The sequence below is a fragment of the Neolamprologus multifasciatus genome, chromosome 10, assembly GCF_963576455.1.
Source record: "Neolamprologus multifasciatus chromosome 10, fNeoMul1.2, whole genome shotgun sequence".
NCBI lineage: Eukaryota > Metazoa > Chordata > Actinopteri > Cichliformes > Cichlidae > Neolamprologus > Neolamprologus multifasciatus.
In genome coordinates this window covers 31,662,633-31,679,181 of record NC_140448.1, presented here as the reverse complement: position 1 = coordinate 31,679,181, position 16,549 = coordinate 31,662,633, and the positions used below count along the sequence as shown (strand labels likewise).

The 16,549-nt window shown below is 48.4% G+C and overlaps 1 protein-coding gene and 1 pseudogene across 8 annotated transcripts in view; one reads left to right on the top strand and one right to left on the bottom strand.

Moving 5' to 3' along the window:
- Window positions 1-2,772, bottom strand: part of LOC146510508 (uncharacterized) — a 17,351-nt pseudogene extending 14,579 nt beyond the window's left edge. Inside the window, exon 1 of the transcript XR_014876562.1 lies at window positions 1,988-2,772. The product of XR_014876562.1 is annotated as an uncharacterized LOC146510508 (transcript). The remainder of the gene's footprint in view (window positions 1-1,987) is intronic.
- uimc1 (ubiquitin interaction motif containing 1) lies at window positions 2,249-16,549 on the top strand. 7 transcript variants are annotated; one of them, XM_085175655.1, is made up of 23 exons: window positions 2,249-2,362; window positions 2,749-2,869; window positions 3,162-3,240; window positions 4,673-4,782; window positions 4,916-4,994; window positions 5,114-5,235; window positions 5,493-5,879; window positions 5,959-6,564; window positions 6,765-6,807; window positions 6,888-6,985; window positions 7,117-7,235; window positions 8,126-8,297; window positions 8,919-9,023; window positions 9,097-9,152; window positions 9,248-9,417; window positions 9,645-9,706; window positions 10,384-10,474; window positions 10,563-10,859; window positions 11,825-11,900; window positions 11,987-12,089; window positions 14,296-14,344; window positions 16,038-16,071; window positions 16,194-16,549. In XM_085175655.1, exons 3-23 carry the CDS (start codon window positions 3,195-3,197, stop codon window positions 16,357-16,359), a joined length of 2,991 nt encoding a protein of 996 aa, XP_085031781.1. In that variant the 5' UTR covers window positions 2,249-2,362; window positions 2,749-2,869; window positions 3,162-3,194; the 3' UTR covers window positions 16,360-16,549. The 7 variants fall into 7 exon arrangements, 5 of the variants coding, with proteins under 5 accessions (XP_085031781.1, XP_085031780.1, XP_085031778.1 ...); XM_085175654.1 differs by lacking the exon at window positions 2,249-2,362 and having other exon boundaries at window positions 2,785-2,886; XM_085175652.1 differs by lacking the exons at window positions 2,249-2,362; window positions 2,749-2,869 and having other exon boundaries at window positions 2,960-3,249; window positions 5,493-5,649; window positions 5,725-5,879.

Sequence of the window (16,549 nt, the reverse complement as noted above, 5' to 3'; positions counted from 1 at the left end):
ACGCTACACGGAATCCCAATTAACATCAGGGTGTACACCTCACCCCCGGCGTCGTTGCCCACCTCTCAATTTTAAATACACGTAGACATTGAGGGCTAGCAGGAGGGACTATGCGCTTACCTGCTGCTCTCTGGCAGGTAGCTCCATGCCCTCCTGGGTTTTAAACGCACCTTAGAACACACATACATCAACACTACAATGAGCGGGTGGAGGGAGGTTAGGAGTCTTCTCTCACCCTCGTTCTCTGCTTTCTGCTGGAGCAGGGGGGCTAGGAGGAGGAGTTGGCCGTCCGACTGGGGTCCGGAGTGTGGGGCCTCCCTGCTGCTGCGGAGTCGGGGCGGTCTGCTTCTCCCCACTGCAGGGAAAAGGGTAACACAACCTGGGTCTGGGTGCAGTTCCCCCCTCCAGGGGCAAGGGTACCTAGACCCGGTTCGTAGAGTACGCTTGGGGAGTGTGATTGTGTGTACAGCGTCTCTTTATGTCTGTCTCCACGTTGGTTGAGTGTGGAGTAAGTGCATATGAGAGCATGAGGGTGGGAATGGATGTTTGTATCTGTGTGTGCCTGTATGTCTGTGTCTGTATGTCAGGTTGGGTATCAGATGCCACCTCTCTGAGGACAGCTCAGGCCCTCCAAGGTTTGGAGGCCTATCTCCCCCCACCACTTCCCCTGCCGGGGGCGGACTCCCTCAGACGTCGGTGCGTTGGTGGTTCTTTGTGTCCGGGGGTGGGCGTCCGGGTACACACCGGCTCACTCCTTGGCGGCTGCTTATCGGGGCCTGGAGCCTGGGGCTCGCTTGGGCCACTTTGGAGGTGGGGTGCCCCCGGCCTCTCGGCCTGGGGCTCGGTCACTCAGGCACAGCTGGCTGCCGGCGGAGCTCACGGGCACGTCACTGCAGCCCCCCCTGGCTTCTGCTCCGTGGCTGCTGGGTGACCCCTCATCTGGGACTCTCCTCAGCTCTTTCTGGGACAGTGGCGCGGCTGCCCCTCTGTTGGTCTTCCTTGGTCTCTTGTGTTCTGGGGGCCTCTGGATGTCTGGGGTTTTGATCTCCTCCATACCTGCTTCATGCCCTGGAGGACGGGGCAGTGGCCCCCCACACCCTCTAGCAGATCATTACATGAGGGAACCTTTTAAGAAAACAAGCGCGTCCATGCTCACAGGTGTACACACGGGTGATCACACACACAAACTACACCCTTTTTGGCTCCTACCTCAATGCACACTGTGCTGTCGATCTTACGTGCTGCACAATAATGTTTAATATTTAGTATTTACTGTCATATTCCCATATATCATTGTGATGTGGTTTATTGTATTACTCTCGTTTTCTTCTGCTTGTTTTCTTTTTTCTTTCTCAACAGGTGATCCAGGTGATCGATATATGTATTTTTTTTTTTTTTTTTTTTTTTTTTTTTTTCTTCTGCTTATTCTGTTGGTTTTTGTTTTTTGCCCTTCTCCCCCGTCCCTCTTCTCAACTGTTTTTCTTCCCCTCTTTCTTTCTCCCTTTTCTTTCCCCCAGTCAAGTCTGTCCCGTATTCAGCAAGTGAAAATAAAATAAAGAATAAAAGGTGAATCAAATGGACCATTACGGCAAAGCTGGGATGGTCAATTTGGTAAAGAAAATCCGTTGGGCATCTTTCTTCGCCTTTAGACAATAATTCTGATGGCAAAAGAACCAAACGGGACAGGCAAAAAAAAAAAAAAAAAAAAAAAAAAAAAAAAAAAGAAACTGAAATGATTTAAAAACAAAAAAGTCAAAACGAAATCAAATTTTAAAAACTGTAATAACTGAAATAATAATGATCTACACTGTGACAGTAAGCAAGTGGTCCGCAGAGTTTGGGCGGGCTGGTGCTGGATGAACTGAACACTTATGAATAAATAAAATTCAGTTTGTAACGAGTCAGCGGGCGTCTCGTGTCTGCTGTAATAAAACAGCATTATCAAAAGTTAGTAAGTGTTTTAAATTTAAACTGAAGGAGTTCGTACCTGCTCGCTGTAGGCCTCCAGCACCTCCTGCACGGTGAAGGTGAAGCGGTACTATCCATACCTGGACTTCTCTCTGAAGGCTGGAGAGGAGGTGAACTTCTTCAGGAAGCCCTGCTGCTTCCGGGCCTGCTCCTTGGTCCGGTATGGGAAGGTCTTCTTCAGGAGCCTCCTCTCAGCTGACCGGATCTCCTCTGGTCCAACAGCCAGACTCCACCACACCAGGGACGGCTCTTCAGGGTCCTTGACGCCTCTGTGTGGATCCTTGAAGCCTCCATCCTTCCAGATCCAGCACAGAGACCCTCTCTCTGTGTCGTGTTTCACATGAGACACGTGAAACTCCGGCCGGGGGTACGGAGGGATGTATTTTTTGAACAGGTATTTTTTCCTTTTCGTATCCAGGTAGGAATGTCGAGCTTCCGATTTCAGCTCTTTCAGCTTTAAGTGTTCACCCCTTACAAAATATTCTCTATAGTCTCTGCTGTTTTTTCGCTTCTCCATGATTAGATGAAGGGTGGTGGCGATCATAAAAACTGTAAGGACCACGCCCAGTAACTGAAGCTGGTTACCAAGAAATGAAAGTTAATTTTTACAGGTTTAAGGGGAAGTTCAAGAGTTTATGAAGCATTTCATCTTGCGAACAGACAAACAGACACTCATTTTAATTTTAATATACATTTTTCTTCTTTTTATGTTATATTTATTTATTTATTGTTAATTCATTTATTGTCACAAATCAACTCTAATTAGAATTCTGACATCAGGAACATGAGGTGAGGAATCTGTGTTCACCGACAGTCCGTGAAGGCATCGTGGAGAGCGGCGGCCCCGCCGACGTCGCAGTCACGTGACGAGGTGGACAGAAACAAACATGGCGCCGCGAAAGTAAGGAAAAGTGCTGGGTGAGTGTTTGTGAGCGGAGCGCTGGCCTTCAACCGCCGCCTCAGCCGCTCGAAGTGCCGGGCAGGAGCGGCAGGCCGACCCGCTCTCTAGCGTCACGGTTTAGCTGCGGGAAAACCGAAAAGCGCCAACTTTTAACGGCCTCTTTTCGCTGACTCGTGTGGTCAGCTTGTTTCCATATCAACCGCTGCCCTCGCGCTGTGTGAGCTAACGTTACGTCCAGTGTGCGATGTTTCAGGCCGCTCACGCGCCTCTGTTTGTTTTTGTGTTAACGCAGAGGGCAGTTTGTTCAGGCCCCACCGCAGGACAGATGAGAGGAGGGCGGAGAAGAGGAGGAGGAGACCCACCATCGTCAGGTGAAGCAGGTAGTAGGCGTGGCCTGAGGGCTGTCATTCATTCTGCTGTTTGTTATTAAAGACGGAAACAATACGCGGTTCGAAGGATTAAAGCTTCGTGTTTTGGGGTGAACTGACCCTTTAAATAATCCCGCTGAACAATCACAAACTTAAATTATTTAATCGTGACCATCAAAGCAAACTTCAGACTCGTATCACACATTCATGTTTGTTTTCTCAGCTGCTGTGCAAAAGTCTTGAGCCACCACTCATAATTATTTGGGATTTTACTCCATTGGGGACTTTTCTTTACATTTAAAATCAAAAAATGTGGAAAGAAAAAACAAAGTTTGGGGTATGTAAAGTATGTTTGAACCAGGAAGGTGACTCCCAAAGATCTATTAGCTGAAACTAGGTATATCTCAGCATGGTGTGCTGTGTGTTTTTAACAAAGAGGAGGAAGCTAGACGAGTGGAGGACAGAAGAAGTGAGAGGTGTTAACAGCAGGTGACAGTCATGTCCTTCAGAGACCTGAGAGATCCATCTGCTGTTCAATAAAGCCTCATCAGGAGTGGTCTCAGGGGAAGGATGGCTCTCAGGAAGCCATTCTTAAAGAAGGGAAACAGGTATGCCTCATTACACCTGACCTGGATTTAACATTAACGGACACAGGTCTGGTAGAGCGACCAATCAAACTCATAGTCCGAATGTGTGGTGGAGGTCAGGAGGGAGCTACAACAGCGAGTGTCTACAGCCGTCTGTAAAACATGGTGGAGGCTGTGTCATGGTCTCTGCTGTCCTTCAATCAGTGTGTTGATCTCATCAAAACTGAATCATCAACTCTATGAAAGTGCGGTCAGATTTCCACACGCCATCAGTACCGTCTGGAAACATCTGACTGGCAGCAGCTTCGTTTTTCAGCATGAGGCTGATGTCAAACACACTGCCAGTGCAGGAGAAGCCTGAGGAACACCATCAGTCACAGATTGGCCTCGACAGAGCCCGGACCTCAACATCCCTGAAGCAGAGTGAGATCATTCTGATGGAGAACAGGACAAAAGACAGAAACATCCAAAGAAGAGCTTTGAATGTCCCTCAGGACGCTTGGAGAATCATTTCTGAAGATTCCTCAGAGTTCGGACTGTGCTGGAGGATAAAGTGATCCGACCAATTATCGACTTTACCAATCCAGTGATGATTGGAGCAGAAGACAATGGTTGGGTGGATCCTGATGTTACGGACTGTGGTGATATTTGAGATCAGAAACGACGTGTTAATAAAACCCTGTTTGGAGCTTGGCAGCCACACATGTGGACGTCTGAGGCTACAGGGCAGCCACATGTTTTATTACGTGTTTATGGAAGCAGTGGCTCTACAGATGATCACTAATAACTCAATGATTTTACGGCTGGTTGGTTTATTATTTAGAGTTTTGTGTGTCTGCTGGCTGCAGTTACTCAGGAACAGAGCAAGATGGCGCTGAGGAAGCAAAAGCTCATGGACGTGGCCTCTGAGAGCCAGAAGGAGGAGGACTCGCAGGAGGGCGAAGCTGCAGACGAGCAGGTGAAGAAACGCGAGCGTCCTGAATGAACGCGAGGTCGCTCCCGTGGAACCAGGATCAGAAAAGTCTGACTGATAATCTGGCAGCCGCATGAAAAACAACATCAGAACTGTTTGTCCTTCTTTGTCTCTGCAGGACGAGCTCTCGACGTCGCTGCTCGCCACGTCAATGGCGAGGGAGAAACGGCAGAGGGAGAGCAAATCCAAACCTAAAGGTGCAGAAGCATGGAGGTGGAATCAGGGCATTTCAGGAGGATCAGGAACTGCTGAACGTGTTTCGTTTTGAGGGTGTAAGCAGGACTTTGGCGATGAAGCTCTGTGTGTGTGTTTGCAGAGATGTCCGAGGAGGAGATGATGGACTTGGCTCTGCGCCTGAGCGAACAGGAAGCCAGCGCCACGGCGCTCAGACGGCAGCAAGAGGAGGAGGAGGCCATGATGAGGGCCATCAAGGAGAGCGTGAGTACAGAGCTGGAGCAGGCGTGCACGCGTCTGGTTTATTTCTGTCCTGTTTATCTGTCGGTCAGCAGCTGATGGCAGTTTGCACCAATCAGGGCCTCTCTGCAGAGCGCCGGCGCTTCTTCTCTAAGACGATGTTACAGATCTGCGCGAATCCTGACATTAGCATGGTTTACTTTTACCGCCAGGATGAGAGTCGTCCTCTAAACCTGTTATGCGCTTCTGAGAGTTTCATTCATGTTCTTTTCCTGTCACAGATGGTCGGGCAGACGCAGGCGTGCCGGACCCCCAAGAGTCCATCTCAGCCCGCCGACGTTTCCCTCAGGCTCTGCTCCCGCCGCAAACTAGCGTACTCGAACGGGAAAACAACGCTCGCCATCGATCGAGGAGCCTCAGAAGACGGCTGCCTTCAAGGTAACACCGGCGTCCATCTGAGGTCAGACTTCACAGCAGGAAATCAATATGAAAGGCACTGTTCCTTTGTTCCAGCCGGATCTGGAGACGGTGACAACGGGAGTTTAAAGAGGAAGAGGAAAGCGGGGAGTCCTCTGCCGGAGATGCCGGACTTGTCGCAGACTCGGGTCTACTCTCAGGCGTCTCCCTGCAGCTCCGAGTCTCTGCCGGCTCTCCCCGACTCGCCGCAGGTTCGTCGCCGTCTGCGATCTGTTGGGAAACGTGCGTCAGAAAAGTCGTTTAAAGGTTCATCTCTTTGTTTCCTCCCAGAGCTCCGACTCCACGCAGATCGAGGACTCACAGCCGCGTCGGTCTCCCGTCTTTCCACTGACGGGCTGCCGGGCGGAGGTCCGCATCGGCCGGCTGAGCCAGGACCTGCTGGACACCTGCAGGAGCTCCGGGTTCGTGTTGTGCTCTCAGAATGGTTCGAACGCCGCCCAAAAGTCCCCTCGTCCCGAGAGCCCGACGTTCCCTGAAAGCGACGTCGCCTCATGTCCCAAAAGCCCCGCCCTGTCTGGTACAGATCCCGACAACAGCGACGAGATTGAGCCGAGCCCCGAGTTCGCTAAAAGCCCCGTGTTTGGCAGGAACGCTCAGCACGAGAGGTCGCCAAGCGCCCGCAGACCCCAAGACGCCGTGCGCAGCCAAGACGGTGAAAACTCAGGATTCACGTTTTCTTCTCAGGACAGTTTAACCTCCTCCGCGAGACCCACGTCCCCCGTGTTCCCACGAAGCCCCGGCATTCCTCCATCAGAACGGTTAGCATTCCCAGAAAGTCCCAACAGAGGACAGGCCGAGCCGAGCCACGCCCACTCCGAGAGTCCCGTGTTCGGACTGCAGCAGCAGAGGTGCGAGAGTCCTCCAGCCAACAGGAAGGTGAGGTCAGAGGTCGCAGTGCTGCAGGGTCAGAGCGCGCTTTCCCTCAGAAAGCCGAACGCTCGATACATTTACGTGGATTCTCGTCACGATGAGCCGCTCGATCGTGTGCCTCACTGGTCCACACTCGGCACTCAGTTATTTGATGTTTATGTGACTTTTCAGACTCTTTTCTCTGTTTTTGTTGCTTTTTATTGCAGGACGGTCAGAGTCGATTGGACGGGCTGAAAGCGTCCGCGTCAGGTACGAAGGTCGCTCGCTCTGCTTTCGGACTGTGTCTGTTTTTATTGACGGTGTTTTTATTCTGGATTTCCTCGATGCAGACGAGCTGAGCGGGCGGGCCGAAGCCCCGGACCCGGCCGAGAGTCAGCTGACCAGCGATATGACGCTAGTCTGGTCTGACGGGGACGAGGACGTCACGGTACACAGCTGATCGTTTCACTACAAGAACACAGCTCGTCCACACAGACTGCAGATGAAGACGGGCGACGTCTTCATCTCTGTCACGTCGTCTTAAAAATGTCTTCTTTTGCTTTTTTGTTTTTCCTGCAGCCGACCGGCTCTCCCAGCCCCGTCTTCCCAGAGGAGACGTCAGTTCATCAGGCGGAGAGCCCGGCAGCCTCCCTGAACCACGTGGCTGCTTCTTCAGGGGCGACTGGATCAAACTGCAGGTACGAAACCTCACGTGTCAGCTGACAGGCTCACGAGACTGAGGGGAGCGGGATGTTCACCCTGAAATAACCCTACATTACACCCACCCTCAGTCACCTGAGGCGGTTCATGCTCGTCCCAGCGCCTCCTCCCTGTCGAGGTTATCCAGGCAGATCCAGCTGGGCAATATTAGAAGTCTTTCATGGCCTAGAAATACCCCGAGATCCCCCGAGAGGGACTGGGAAGCTTTGCTCGAACGGACGGATAGATGGAAGTGTCTTTATCAGCCGTAAAAATGGTAAAACATGAAAATACAGGACCAATTGGACCCTCTGGCAGCCCTGCTCTGGACCCCGGACCTTATGTTTGACACCCCCCTTGCCAGATGGCTTTGGCGGTGTAGATCCACAGGTGACGGTCTGACAGGAAGCAGGATGTTCGTGGCATTTTTCCAGGAGAAACATCAAGGAAAATGTGTAACAGCAGCAAGCTTTTATTTTGAAATCAGACACCTGTTGATCCCAAATTACAGCAGGCTTTTGTTTTTTTATTCCTAAACTTAGTTTTTATTGTTTTTTGGTTAAAAGCAGAGCAGACGGAGCAGGAGACAACAGACAGGGACATTGTAGCTCAGGTGACGAAGAAGAGAAGCTGCTTGGAAAGCTGAAGAGTTTCATTCAAAGTGCCGACTGTTGGTGTTAAAAGAGTAAAAGTTCAGTAAAGAAACTTAAAGATGTTTAAAAGTTTCCTTAGAAACAAAGGAGGCGTGGCCTGAATACAGTCAGCCTGTGGGTTTTGTGCACACGTTACTTGAATCCAGCTGTAACGTTTGCGCACACACAGACAGGACAGTGAAGTCCTGCTGCCGAACGAATCATGCAAACCAGTTTCCGTCTCCTCTCTCTGTCAGACGAACTTCACCTGAAACTTCTTCCAAGTCCGGCACAGAGGAGCCGCAGCCTGATCGCAGCAGGACGCTCTCCTCTGTCAGCTCTGGAGAGTCCGCCGACGCCACCGCGGTTCACTACTACTGGGGCGTTCCCTTCTGCCCGCGAGGCCTCGACCCGGACACGTACACGCAGGTGGTCACGCTACAGATTACGATCATTTATAACGGACTCGTTTACACGTTTACAGCACAAACCCCGTAAACTGTTAGAAGACAGTCGTGGTTCTGACATCAGGACGACGCTTTGCTGCTTTCTTTTCCTTCATGCATGAAATTCTGCAAAAATAATTAGCGACTCTTTCAGTAATTTAATGTAGTTTTGGTCTTAGATGTGACAGGAATCAACATGGCCGACGTTTCAAATGTGAAGTCAGCGTGTCTGCAAATAATCCCTGAAATGTTTACAGTTTTTTTTCTACCTGTGCAACTTTATGATGTCACAGAGGGGGGGTGTGGCTATTGTCAGTCAGAGAAGCCCGCCACCTGCTGTTTACGAGGGACAGCCAATCAGAACAAAGTCATAAAAGGCGGAGACAGAGGGGCTGCAGAAGCCCCTGTTTAGGATAAAGAAGGATTATTTTCAGCTGTGAATCATGCAAAGCTGCTTTAATGAAGTGTCAAATTTATTTTATTGTGTAAAATAAATTTGTTTGTTTTTAAACTCTTAAAAATGTCAAAATCAAATCAAATCTGAGTCACTGTGAAATCAGTAACGTGAAGCGTGCGTTCACTCGTCCTTCCTGTCGCCGTTCAGGTGATCGTGGCTCAGATGGAGGTTTACGAGAAGACTCTGAAACGGGCTCAGCGGCGTTTGCTGAGGAAGGCGGAGTGGGGCGAGGCCGTCCTGCCGCAAACGGAGGTACGAAAATGTCTCCAAAGATTACGTTCGTTTGCTTCTGTTCCAGATGTTTGAACACGTGTGATGTTTTTAGAAATCGCCGTCGCACGAGTTGCCCGCTGGATCGCCTCAGCGTCACGCCGCTCGCAGGTAAAACTCTGCTCTCGGCCGTGAAGCGGCGTCTGCTTCGTGTTTGGAGGTCTGATCTGACGAGGAACGTTCGATTTGTTCAAACTGGCTTTCAGACGAGGTCTCAGGCTGAGGAGCAAAACTCAGGATGAAGCTGCTGATACTCCGACAGCGGAGGAGAAGAAGGAGGAAGAGGAGCAAACGAAGACGGAAAACAAAGAGGAGGACGGGAAGAAGGATGGAGACGAAGAACCGATGGACGCTGAGGACTGTGAGGTTTGTCCAGGTGAGGATTTTGTCTCCCCTGTCCTCACGCCTCAGCCTGAGTTTAACGTTTTATTTAAATAGAAGAAACTCGTCAGATTGTCTCTGATCAGGAAGTCGAGACGCTGAGGCTGATGTGAGTGTGAAGGAGCTGAATGCAGTGAGAGGAGTGAACCATGATGCTGTGATATGTTTGTGTGCTTTTATTATCTGTGTTTTCCAATAACGTTATTCTTCATGTGACCTCAGAGACGCAGCTGAGCGGCGGCAGCAGTCAGGACGTGACGCTGGTGTGTGACGCAGAAGATCAGGTGAGTCTGCTCAGGTGTGCGGGAGAAACTCGCAGACAGGAAGTCAGGAGGTTAACTGCAGGTCCCAGCTGACTCCTCCTCCTCCCGGCAGCAGCTGGCGGTCCTCGCTCTGCTCTGCAGGCTCCGGTTCGTCGCGAGCTGCAGGACCTGCAGAGCAGACTGGGACTGCCGTCAGCGGCTGCTCTCCATCACGGTGGAGTTTGAGTCTGACAGGAAGGACTGCTTTCAACTGATCAGCAGCAACTAGACTTTCAAAATAAGAGCGTGGAGCTTGTCTGCTAGTAAATGGATGGTGTTAGAGAAGATACCTGCAGCACCGTCACAGCGACGATTTCATTGATGAACGTCACCGTGTGTGTGTTCATCCTTTATGTCTGAGCTCGTGTGTTCTGATTTAACTGCGTTAAAGCTGATTGGCCGACTCTGACAGGAACTGGTCCTGACGCCTCATGGCAGAGTTTTCGGTGCTGCAGTGGTTAGCACTGAGGCCTCACGTTGTGGATGTTCTAGGTTCAAGTCCACAGGTCAGCACCACCTCTGTGAGTTTGCATGTCCTCTTCCTCAGAGACCCTGAACTGTACAAGCAGCAGGTGGAGGTGCTGGGTGGGTTTGTGTGTGGCTGCAGTCAGTAAATAATGTGTTAAAGTGCTGAAATAATGTGAAAAGTTTGTCCGCAGCCTGCAGCTAAAAACCCGGAGATTCAGATGATCCTTCACGCTGATCCTCCCTCCAGGAGCGAGCCACAGGTGGAGGAGGTGGAGGCCGACGGTAATCAGACAGAGAAGCTTCATTTTCACCCTCCACGCTGCGTGTTTCAGATGCTGAAGCTGTCATTTATCCTCATCTCCATCAAAAGGTGAAAAGATGGAGGTGGACGTCCCCGTCAGCAGCAGCGAGGGCGGCGCCGGTCAGCCTGCGAGCAGGGAGGAGGTGCAGGAGGACGGAGGGGATCCAGATGTGGAGGAGATAAAGGACCAAGCGCCGTCGCCCGGGCCGGAGCCGGCCGTCGTCCCCCGCAGCCCCGAGACCGCCGTCGACTGCCCGCTCTGCCAAGCGTCCTTCCCCGCGAGCAGGATCGAGATGCACGCCGCGTACTGCGACGGCGAGGTGGCAGTCGTGGAGGAGAGGAGGCCCAAGGTGGACTACATACAAGGTGAGTTTTTTTAAAAAGCCGCAGAGTTCATCAGTAACTTTAATCATTCAAATGCAGCGAGCGGCTCGAAAAAGGAGAAACAAGAACAGCTCAGAGAAAAACACAGAAGAAGAAAAACAACAAAGACGTCAAAGAACAAAGTGATAAAACTGCTGAAGGTTCATAGATCGGAAAGATGCTTTAACTGTCACACATGCAGATGTACAGAGGAAGATTTATTTTGTCCTACAGCAGCCACAGAGTAACTCAGTAACATCAATTATATAATAGGAAAAAAGAAGAAGGAATGAAGGAGTAATAGAAATTAAATAAATCATAGAATAAACAGATATTTAAAATAAAGAAGCTTTTATATATACTGAGGTTCCTGTTGTTCAGCAAACTGCGATCATAAACCCGAGCTTCCATGATCGGGACCTTTGTTTTGGTTTGTCGTCATCGTGGAAATCTTTCGGACGTATTCAGAAGCAAAAACTTTCCTCGGCGTCTCGTATATCCGAGCCGATCGCGGCTCTGCTGGAAGCTGCACTGAGAGCAAAATCCATCAAACCGGCGTGTCGACTATCAGCTTCCTCCACCTCGTCCTGTGTGATGGTTTTAAATGATGATTCATTCTGCGTCAGCCAAATATAAAGAACACAGTGCTTCACGTTTGGAATGAAATCGGAGTTCAGGCTGTGTCAAACTCGGGCGTGGCGAGCGTGGCGAGCGTGGGCGTTAGATTATCGGAGTGATTCACAGGTAGAAAATCAGTTCTCTCAAGATTTTTTTATTCCAAACCTTCACATTGAAGCTTGTTGGATGGTTTTCTGTGTCAGTGTGTCCGATTTTAAACCTAACAGTGACAAAACGCTGCCACCCTCAGGCCAAACTGGGAATTACAACATGAGTCACCAGCGAGAGTCAGATGTGGCATTTTGTGGTTTGATTTGTGGTTTCAGTCGGAGCTTTGTTCTCCTCTTTAGTGTCACGGAAGACTCAGAGGAAGAGAACACACAGAGCGAACGCCGAAGATACAAATGACGGCGCTGACGTTGGCAGGTAGGTGTGTCTGCGGCGATGTCTACATCAGCCGCGAGAGCTCTTTGTTTTCTGACTCGCTGCTTTCTTCTAAATGAATCCAACAGGAACCAGGAGAAGTGCTACATCTGTCAGAGAGCCGTGCCTCTGAAGGACTACAGCCGACACACCGAGCTCTGCATCCAGCGCCACGGATCCAAGACTGCAGCTGTAAGCCGGCGACGCTCTGAAACCACACACCTGTCTGCTTGTAGCTTAGACAGTCCACCAGTTTAGTCTGCAACAAACCGCGATCTGCCTTTTTTTCACTGTGTAAACTCAAATCTGTTTACAAAGAAGGAGCAGGCACATCTGAGCCGTTCGTTTCAGTGAAACTTTAGCTTGTTATCTTGGTTTGGTTTTTTACTCTGGACCCACTTTTTTTAATTTCTATAGTAAGTCCTGGAAAACCAAACATGCTACTGTGTAGAGCGGCGATATGGCCAAAGATATTTATCACGATATACATTTGAAAATTTGCGTTATAAATGACGATATAATTGATGCAAGACAAAATACAACCCACAGCATTACTAGTGCAAAAAACTTATTTTCACTTAAACAAGCAGCTGTTTTTTATGTGCATCAAAGCTATATAAAAATTTAACAGTGCAAATGCAAATTCCTTACTGAAAGTTTAACCAAAAGGAATTTCCAGTAGAAATGTGCTGACATATCCTGACCATAACCATGTATAATATCCACTGAAGTTAAAAAGAGGTGCTTTGCTACATTAAACTGCCAAATAAAAAAGTCAAATACGTATTTTTCAGACCATAAGGTGCAAGAGATTAGTTAGATTAATCAAACTTTATTCAATTCATTCTTCTTGCTTCCTCCACTTCTGTACCATTGATTCATTAATGCTGTACTCTATCACAGCTGCTCTGTTCCCGTGTTGTTGCAGTATATTAATCACTAACCTCGTATTGTGGATGGATTATCTCAGTTGTTCTCCTGACTGAAGTTTGGTTTACAGCATCCTGCCATGCAACTGTATTTGTCTCTAACCATCAGGAACCCTCACGTTAACTTTTATCAAGTGGAAAAGTGTTAGCGTTCATCCTGCAGCTTCACTGTTTATGCTATGCTAACATAGCTGTGTTGCTAGCGGTCACGTAGCACATCATTATATAGCAGCTAGCCCAACTTCAGTAACCCTACAAACGTCACTGCTGTTTAGTTTTCTGTCTTCATTTATGTTGAAAGTGATAGCAGAGCTGTACGTTTTAATATTTTCAGAAATCTCTCAGTCAAAACATGCTACATCATGCTTAGGTAACTAGCGAAATTAGCGAGCTAACTTCTGTTAACTTCCTGCTAACGTCTAACTCGGTTAAATGTAATGAATTCTGTTTTCATGGATACCTGGATGTTAAACTTAATAGTTACACCTGGTAAAGCAGCAACACTGATCATTTTATTTCAGATGAAAGAATTTAGACAGTTTTTAACTCTCAGTGATGCTGTGTGTTCGTTTGACTTTGGGACCTGAAACGGACGGAGTTTAGGACCCAGATTACTCCCAGATTTACGAGCACCTTAGTCCGACAAATACGGCAATAACGACGGCTGCTTGCATGTTCTATAAAAAAAAAATGTTTTGGTGGGTTTGTGACAGACAAACACCAAACCAGTTCCACACCACTGAAGTGGCACCATCTTTACAAACCATTTCTGGTTCATCCGTTTCACTCAACGATCCACTTTCTCCCTTCTCATTCTCCGTTACCACCGTGCTTTTTCGGCCATGTGCGCATGCGCGTTTCACCCATATCCTGTCGTGATATTTCATTTTCTTATCGTTGCCTAACATTGCACCGGTGTTACCGTGAACGGTATAATATGGCCCAGCCCTACTACTGTGTTGTAGTGTGAGCGGTGAGGTCTTTATCAGTAGTAAAAATTGTAAAACATGAAAATACAGGACCAATTGGACCCTCTGGCAGCCCTGCTCTGGACCCCGGGCCTTATGTTTGACACCCCCCTTTGCCAGATGGCTTTGGCGGTGTAGATCCACAGGTGACGGTCTGACAGGAAGCAGGATGTTCGTGGCATTTTTCCAGGAGAAACATCAAGGAAAATGTGTAACAGCAGCAAGCTTTTATTTTGAAATCAGACACCTGTTGATCCCAAATTACAGCAGGCTTTTGTTTTTTTATTCCTAAACTTAGTTTTTATTGTTTTTTGGTTAAAAGCAGAGCAGACGGAGCAGGAGACAACAGACAGGGACATTGTAGCTCAGGTGACGAAGAAGAGAAGCTGCTTGGAAAGCTGAAGAGTTTCATTCAAAGTGCCGACTGTTGGTGTTAAAAGAGTAAAAGTTCAGTAAAGAAACTTAAAGATGTTTAAAAGTTGTTGTTTTCTGATCTTGCAGAGGGGAAATCTGCTGCTGGCTCTGGATCAGACGGAGAGCAGAGACTCGGGTACGTCATCGTTGTTGCTCTTTGTTGTTCTTCTTCTGAAACACGAAAATCTGAATGATTAAAAAAAGCAAAGGCTGTATATAAAAGATGGATGTAGCCTCATTACGGTGGTTTGTCATTTGATGTCGTTGTTTTTTGGGGGGGGTTTCCTGAAGGCAGAATTTGCCAGATTCAGATGAGAGCGTGGAGTGCTAAGCTATCGGCTAATGCTAGCTAGCTTTGTTAGCATGCTGTATGATTGAGTGCATGGTTGTATCACAGATATCTGCTAATAGTTGCTGAATAACAAATTTGAAATCACCATGTTTGTAGCACAGAGTCGTTGGACGGTCTGAGGCAGCCATGTTTTTACAGCCACGCCCCCAATAATGCAGCCTGCAGGAACGTCGCTGAATTTACTGTTCAATACGTAAAGTAAAGGTTTTTTTTATCCTGAGCAGTGATGAAGAAATCTTCTCATTTATCGATTTATCGTGTGATGCTGCTGATGTGATGTCAGAGAGCCGAGGCTCCGCGTGAGCGTTTGATTCAGTGGAAACGAGCTGACAAAGAAAAGACTGTCGGCTCATTAGCTTTGTTATTATTATGAGTTTATTTAGGTGATTAAATTTATTCTGTTTTCAGATCAGCCTTCTCTGCTTTTCTTTAACTTACACAGAATAAAACAATGATGATAAAAAACAGAGAAAAAGTAAAATAGAGTAAACACTGATGAGACGTTCCTGTGAGCTCAAAGCTTCCAGCAGAGACGGCTGCAGTTCCTCACTCTGACCACCAGAGGGCGTCTGACGCTCATATCTGTTTTTCTGTTTTTGCTCCCTCGTTTTTCTTTATGACAGCACTGTCAGCAGGTCAAAGGTCACACAAGTGACATGTAAAGGAGGATGCTCGAAAATAAAAGCCTCCGCCTGTGTGCTCCTGATGGGAGAAAAATGCCAGAGCCCCGACTGCTGTCTGCAGATCACAGGAGCTAAATGAAAACCCAAAAGTCTGAGTCACAGTTAAACATCTTCAGCAACAATTCGCCGTGACCTTCGTGCAGAGCGGAGCGTCTCGCTGTCAGACTTTGTCTTTTGTTTCTGTTCTCACTGGAATTTGTTTTTCCGAGGCGAGGCCCGCGCCGGCCTTGGCCTTGTTGCAGTGTAGTCTAACGAGCTTAAAGGGAGGAAAACACGAGGAATGAGTCTCAGATGTCCACGATAAACGTGTCCAAAGCTAAACACTCAGCGCTCGGGCTTCAGACTGGGATGGAGTCAAATTATAATCTCTTTATTTAACTTATTCACCAAACTGAGCCACGCTTCACTGAGCAGTGATGAGCTGCTCGTCACGTTTCAGTTACAGCCCTCGTGTTTCACAGGTGTCCTAAATCTAACAGTCGGGCCTCCCGAAGGTTCACCATGAAGAAACCTCTCACAGATTTGAACCCTGAGACGAAGTTACTGAGTGGAGACTTTGATAGTTCTGGTGTAAAGTCTTTTGTTATGATGATTATTGAGACTCTGATGTGACTGATTATAGATGAAGCTCCAGGTTTTGTTCTTCTGTTATCAACGTTCCCGTTTCTAAAAGTCAGGGACACGTGGTCGGGATGTTTCTAGAAACGGGGAAACCTGTTGTCCTGCTGATGTGATGTCACCGCTGAATCAGGGTTCATAAAGTCACGTTTTCCTGCCTCGCTGTGTTTCTGCAGATGCTGGCCCGTCTGGATCCAAAGTCCTGCCCGGGTAAGGCGCCTTTAAAACAGCTCCGGGTTTGAAGTCCAGCTGTAAAGACACCTGTAGCTTCCTGCTGCACCCTGTTTGTTCAAGTTTTAGACGCCTGAAATCTTCTGTCTTCATTCTTTCAGTGATGTCATCGATCTGCGGGATGATGATGATGACGAGGAGGAAGTGTCAGCATTCAGGGTCAGTAACTCTCCCATCAGGTCCTTCACACCCATCTCAGAAGCCGCCGACTGCCTTATCGACTTCAAGAAACAGCGAGCCAAGAAGCCGTACCAAAGACGCCGATGAGGGCGGAGCCTTAACCGGAGCCCACAGCAGGCTGAAGGACATTTCTGCAGATTGAACTCTTGAGTGCTGAAAGTGCGTCGGGCTGACGCTGAAGATGTCTCAGTCTACCTCTTCATGGACATTTCCTTTATGTTACTGTAGCTTCGCTCAAACATGAAATGAAATTAAATGTTGGATTTTCTGCCTTTGA

What these genes read in the sequence shown, in the direction of transcription:
- uimc1 (XM_085175651.1), top strand. Translation starts at nt 3,114, where the DNA reads ATGTTTCAGGCCGCTCACGCGCCTCTGTTTGTTTTTGTGTTAACGCAG. An exon ending in GGACTGTGAGGTTTGTCCAG is followed by an intron (nt 9,418 to 9,644) that starts GTGAGGATTTTG and finishes ATGTGACCTCAG; the next exon opens with AGACGCAGCTGAGCGGCGGC. An exon ending in GGAGGAGGTGGAGGCCGACG is followed by an intron (nt 10,475 to 10,562) that starts GTAATCAGACAG and finishes CTCCATCAAAAG; the next exon opens with GTGAAAAGATGGAGGTGGAC.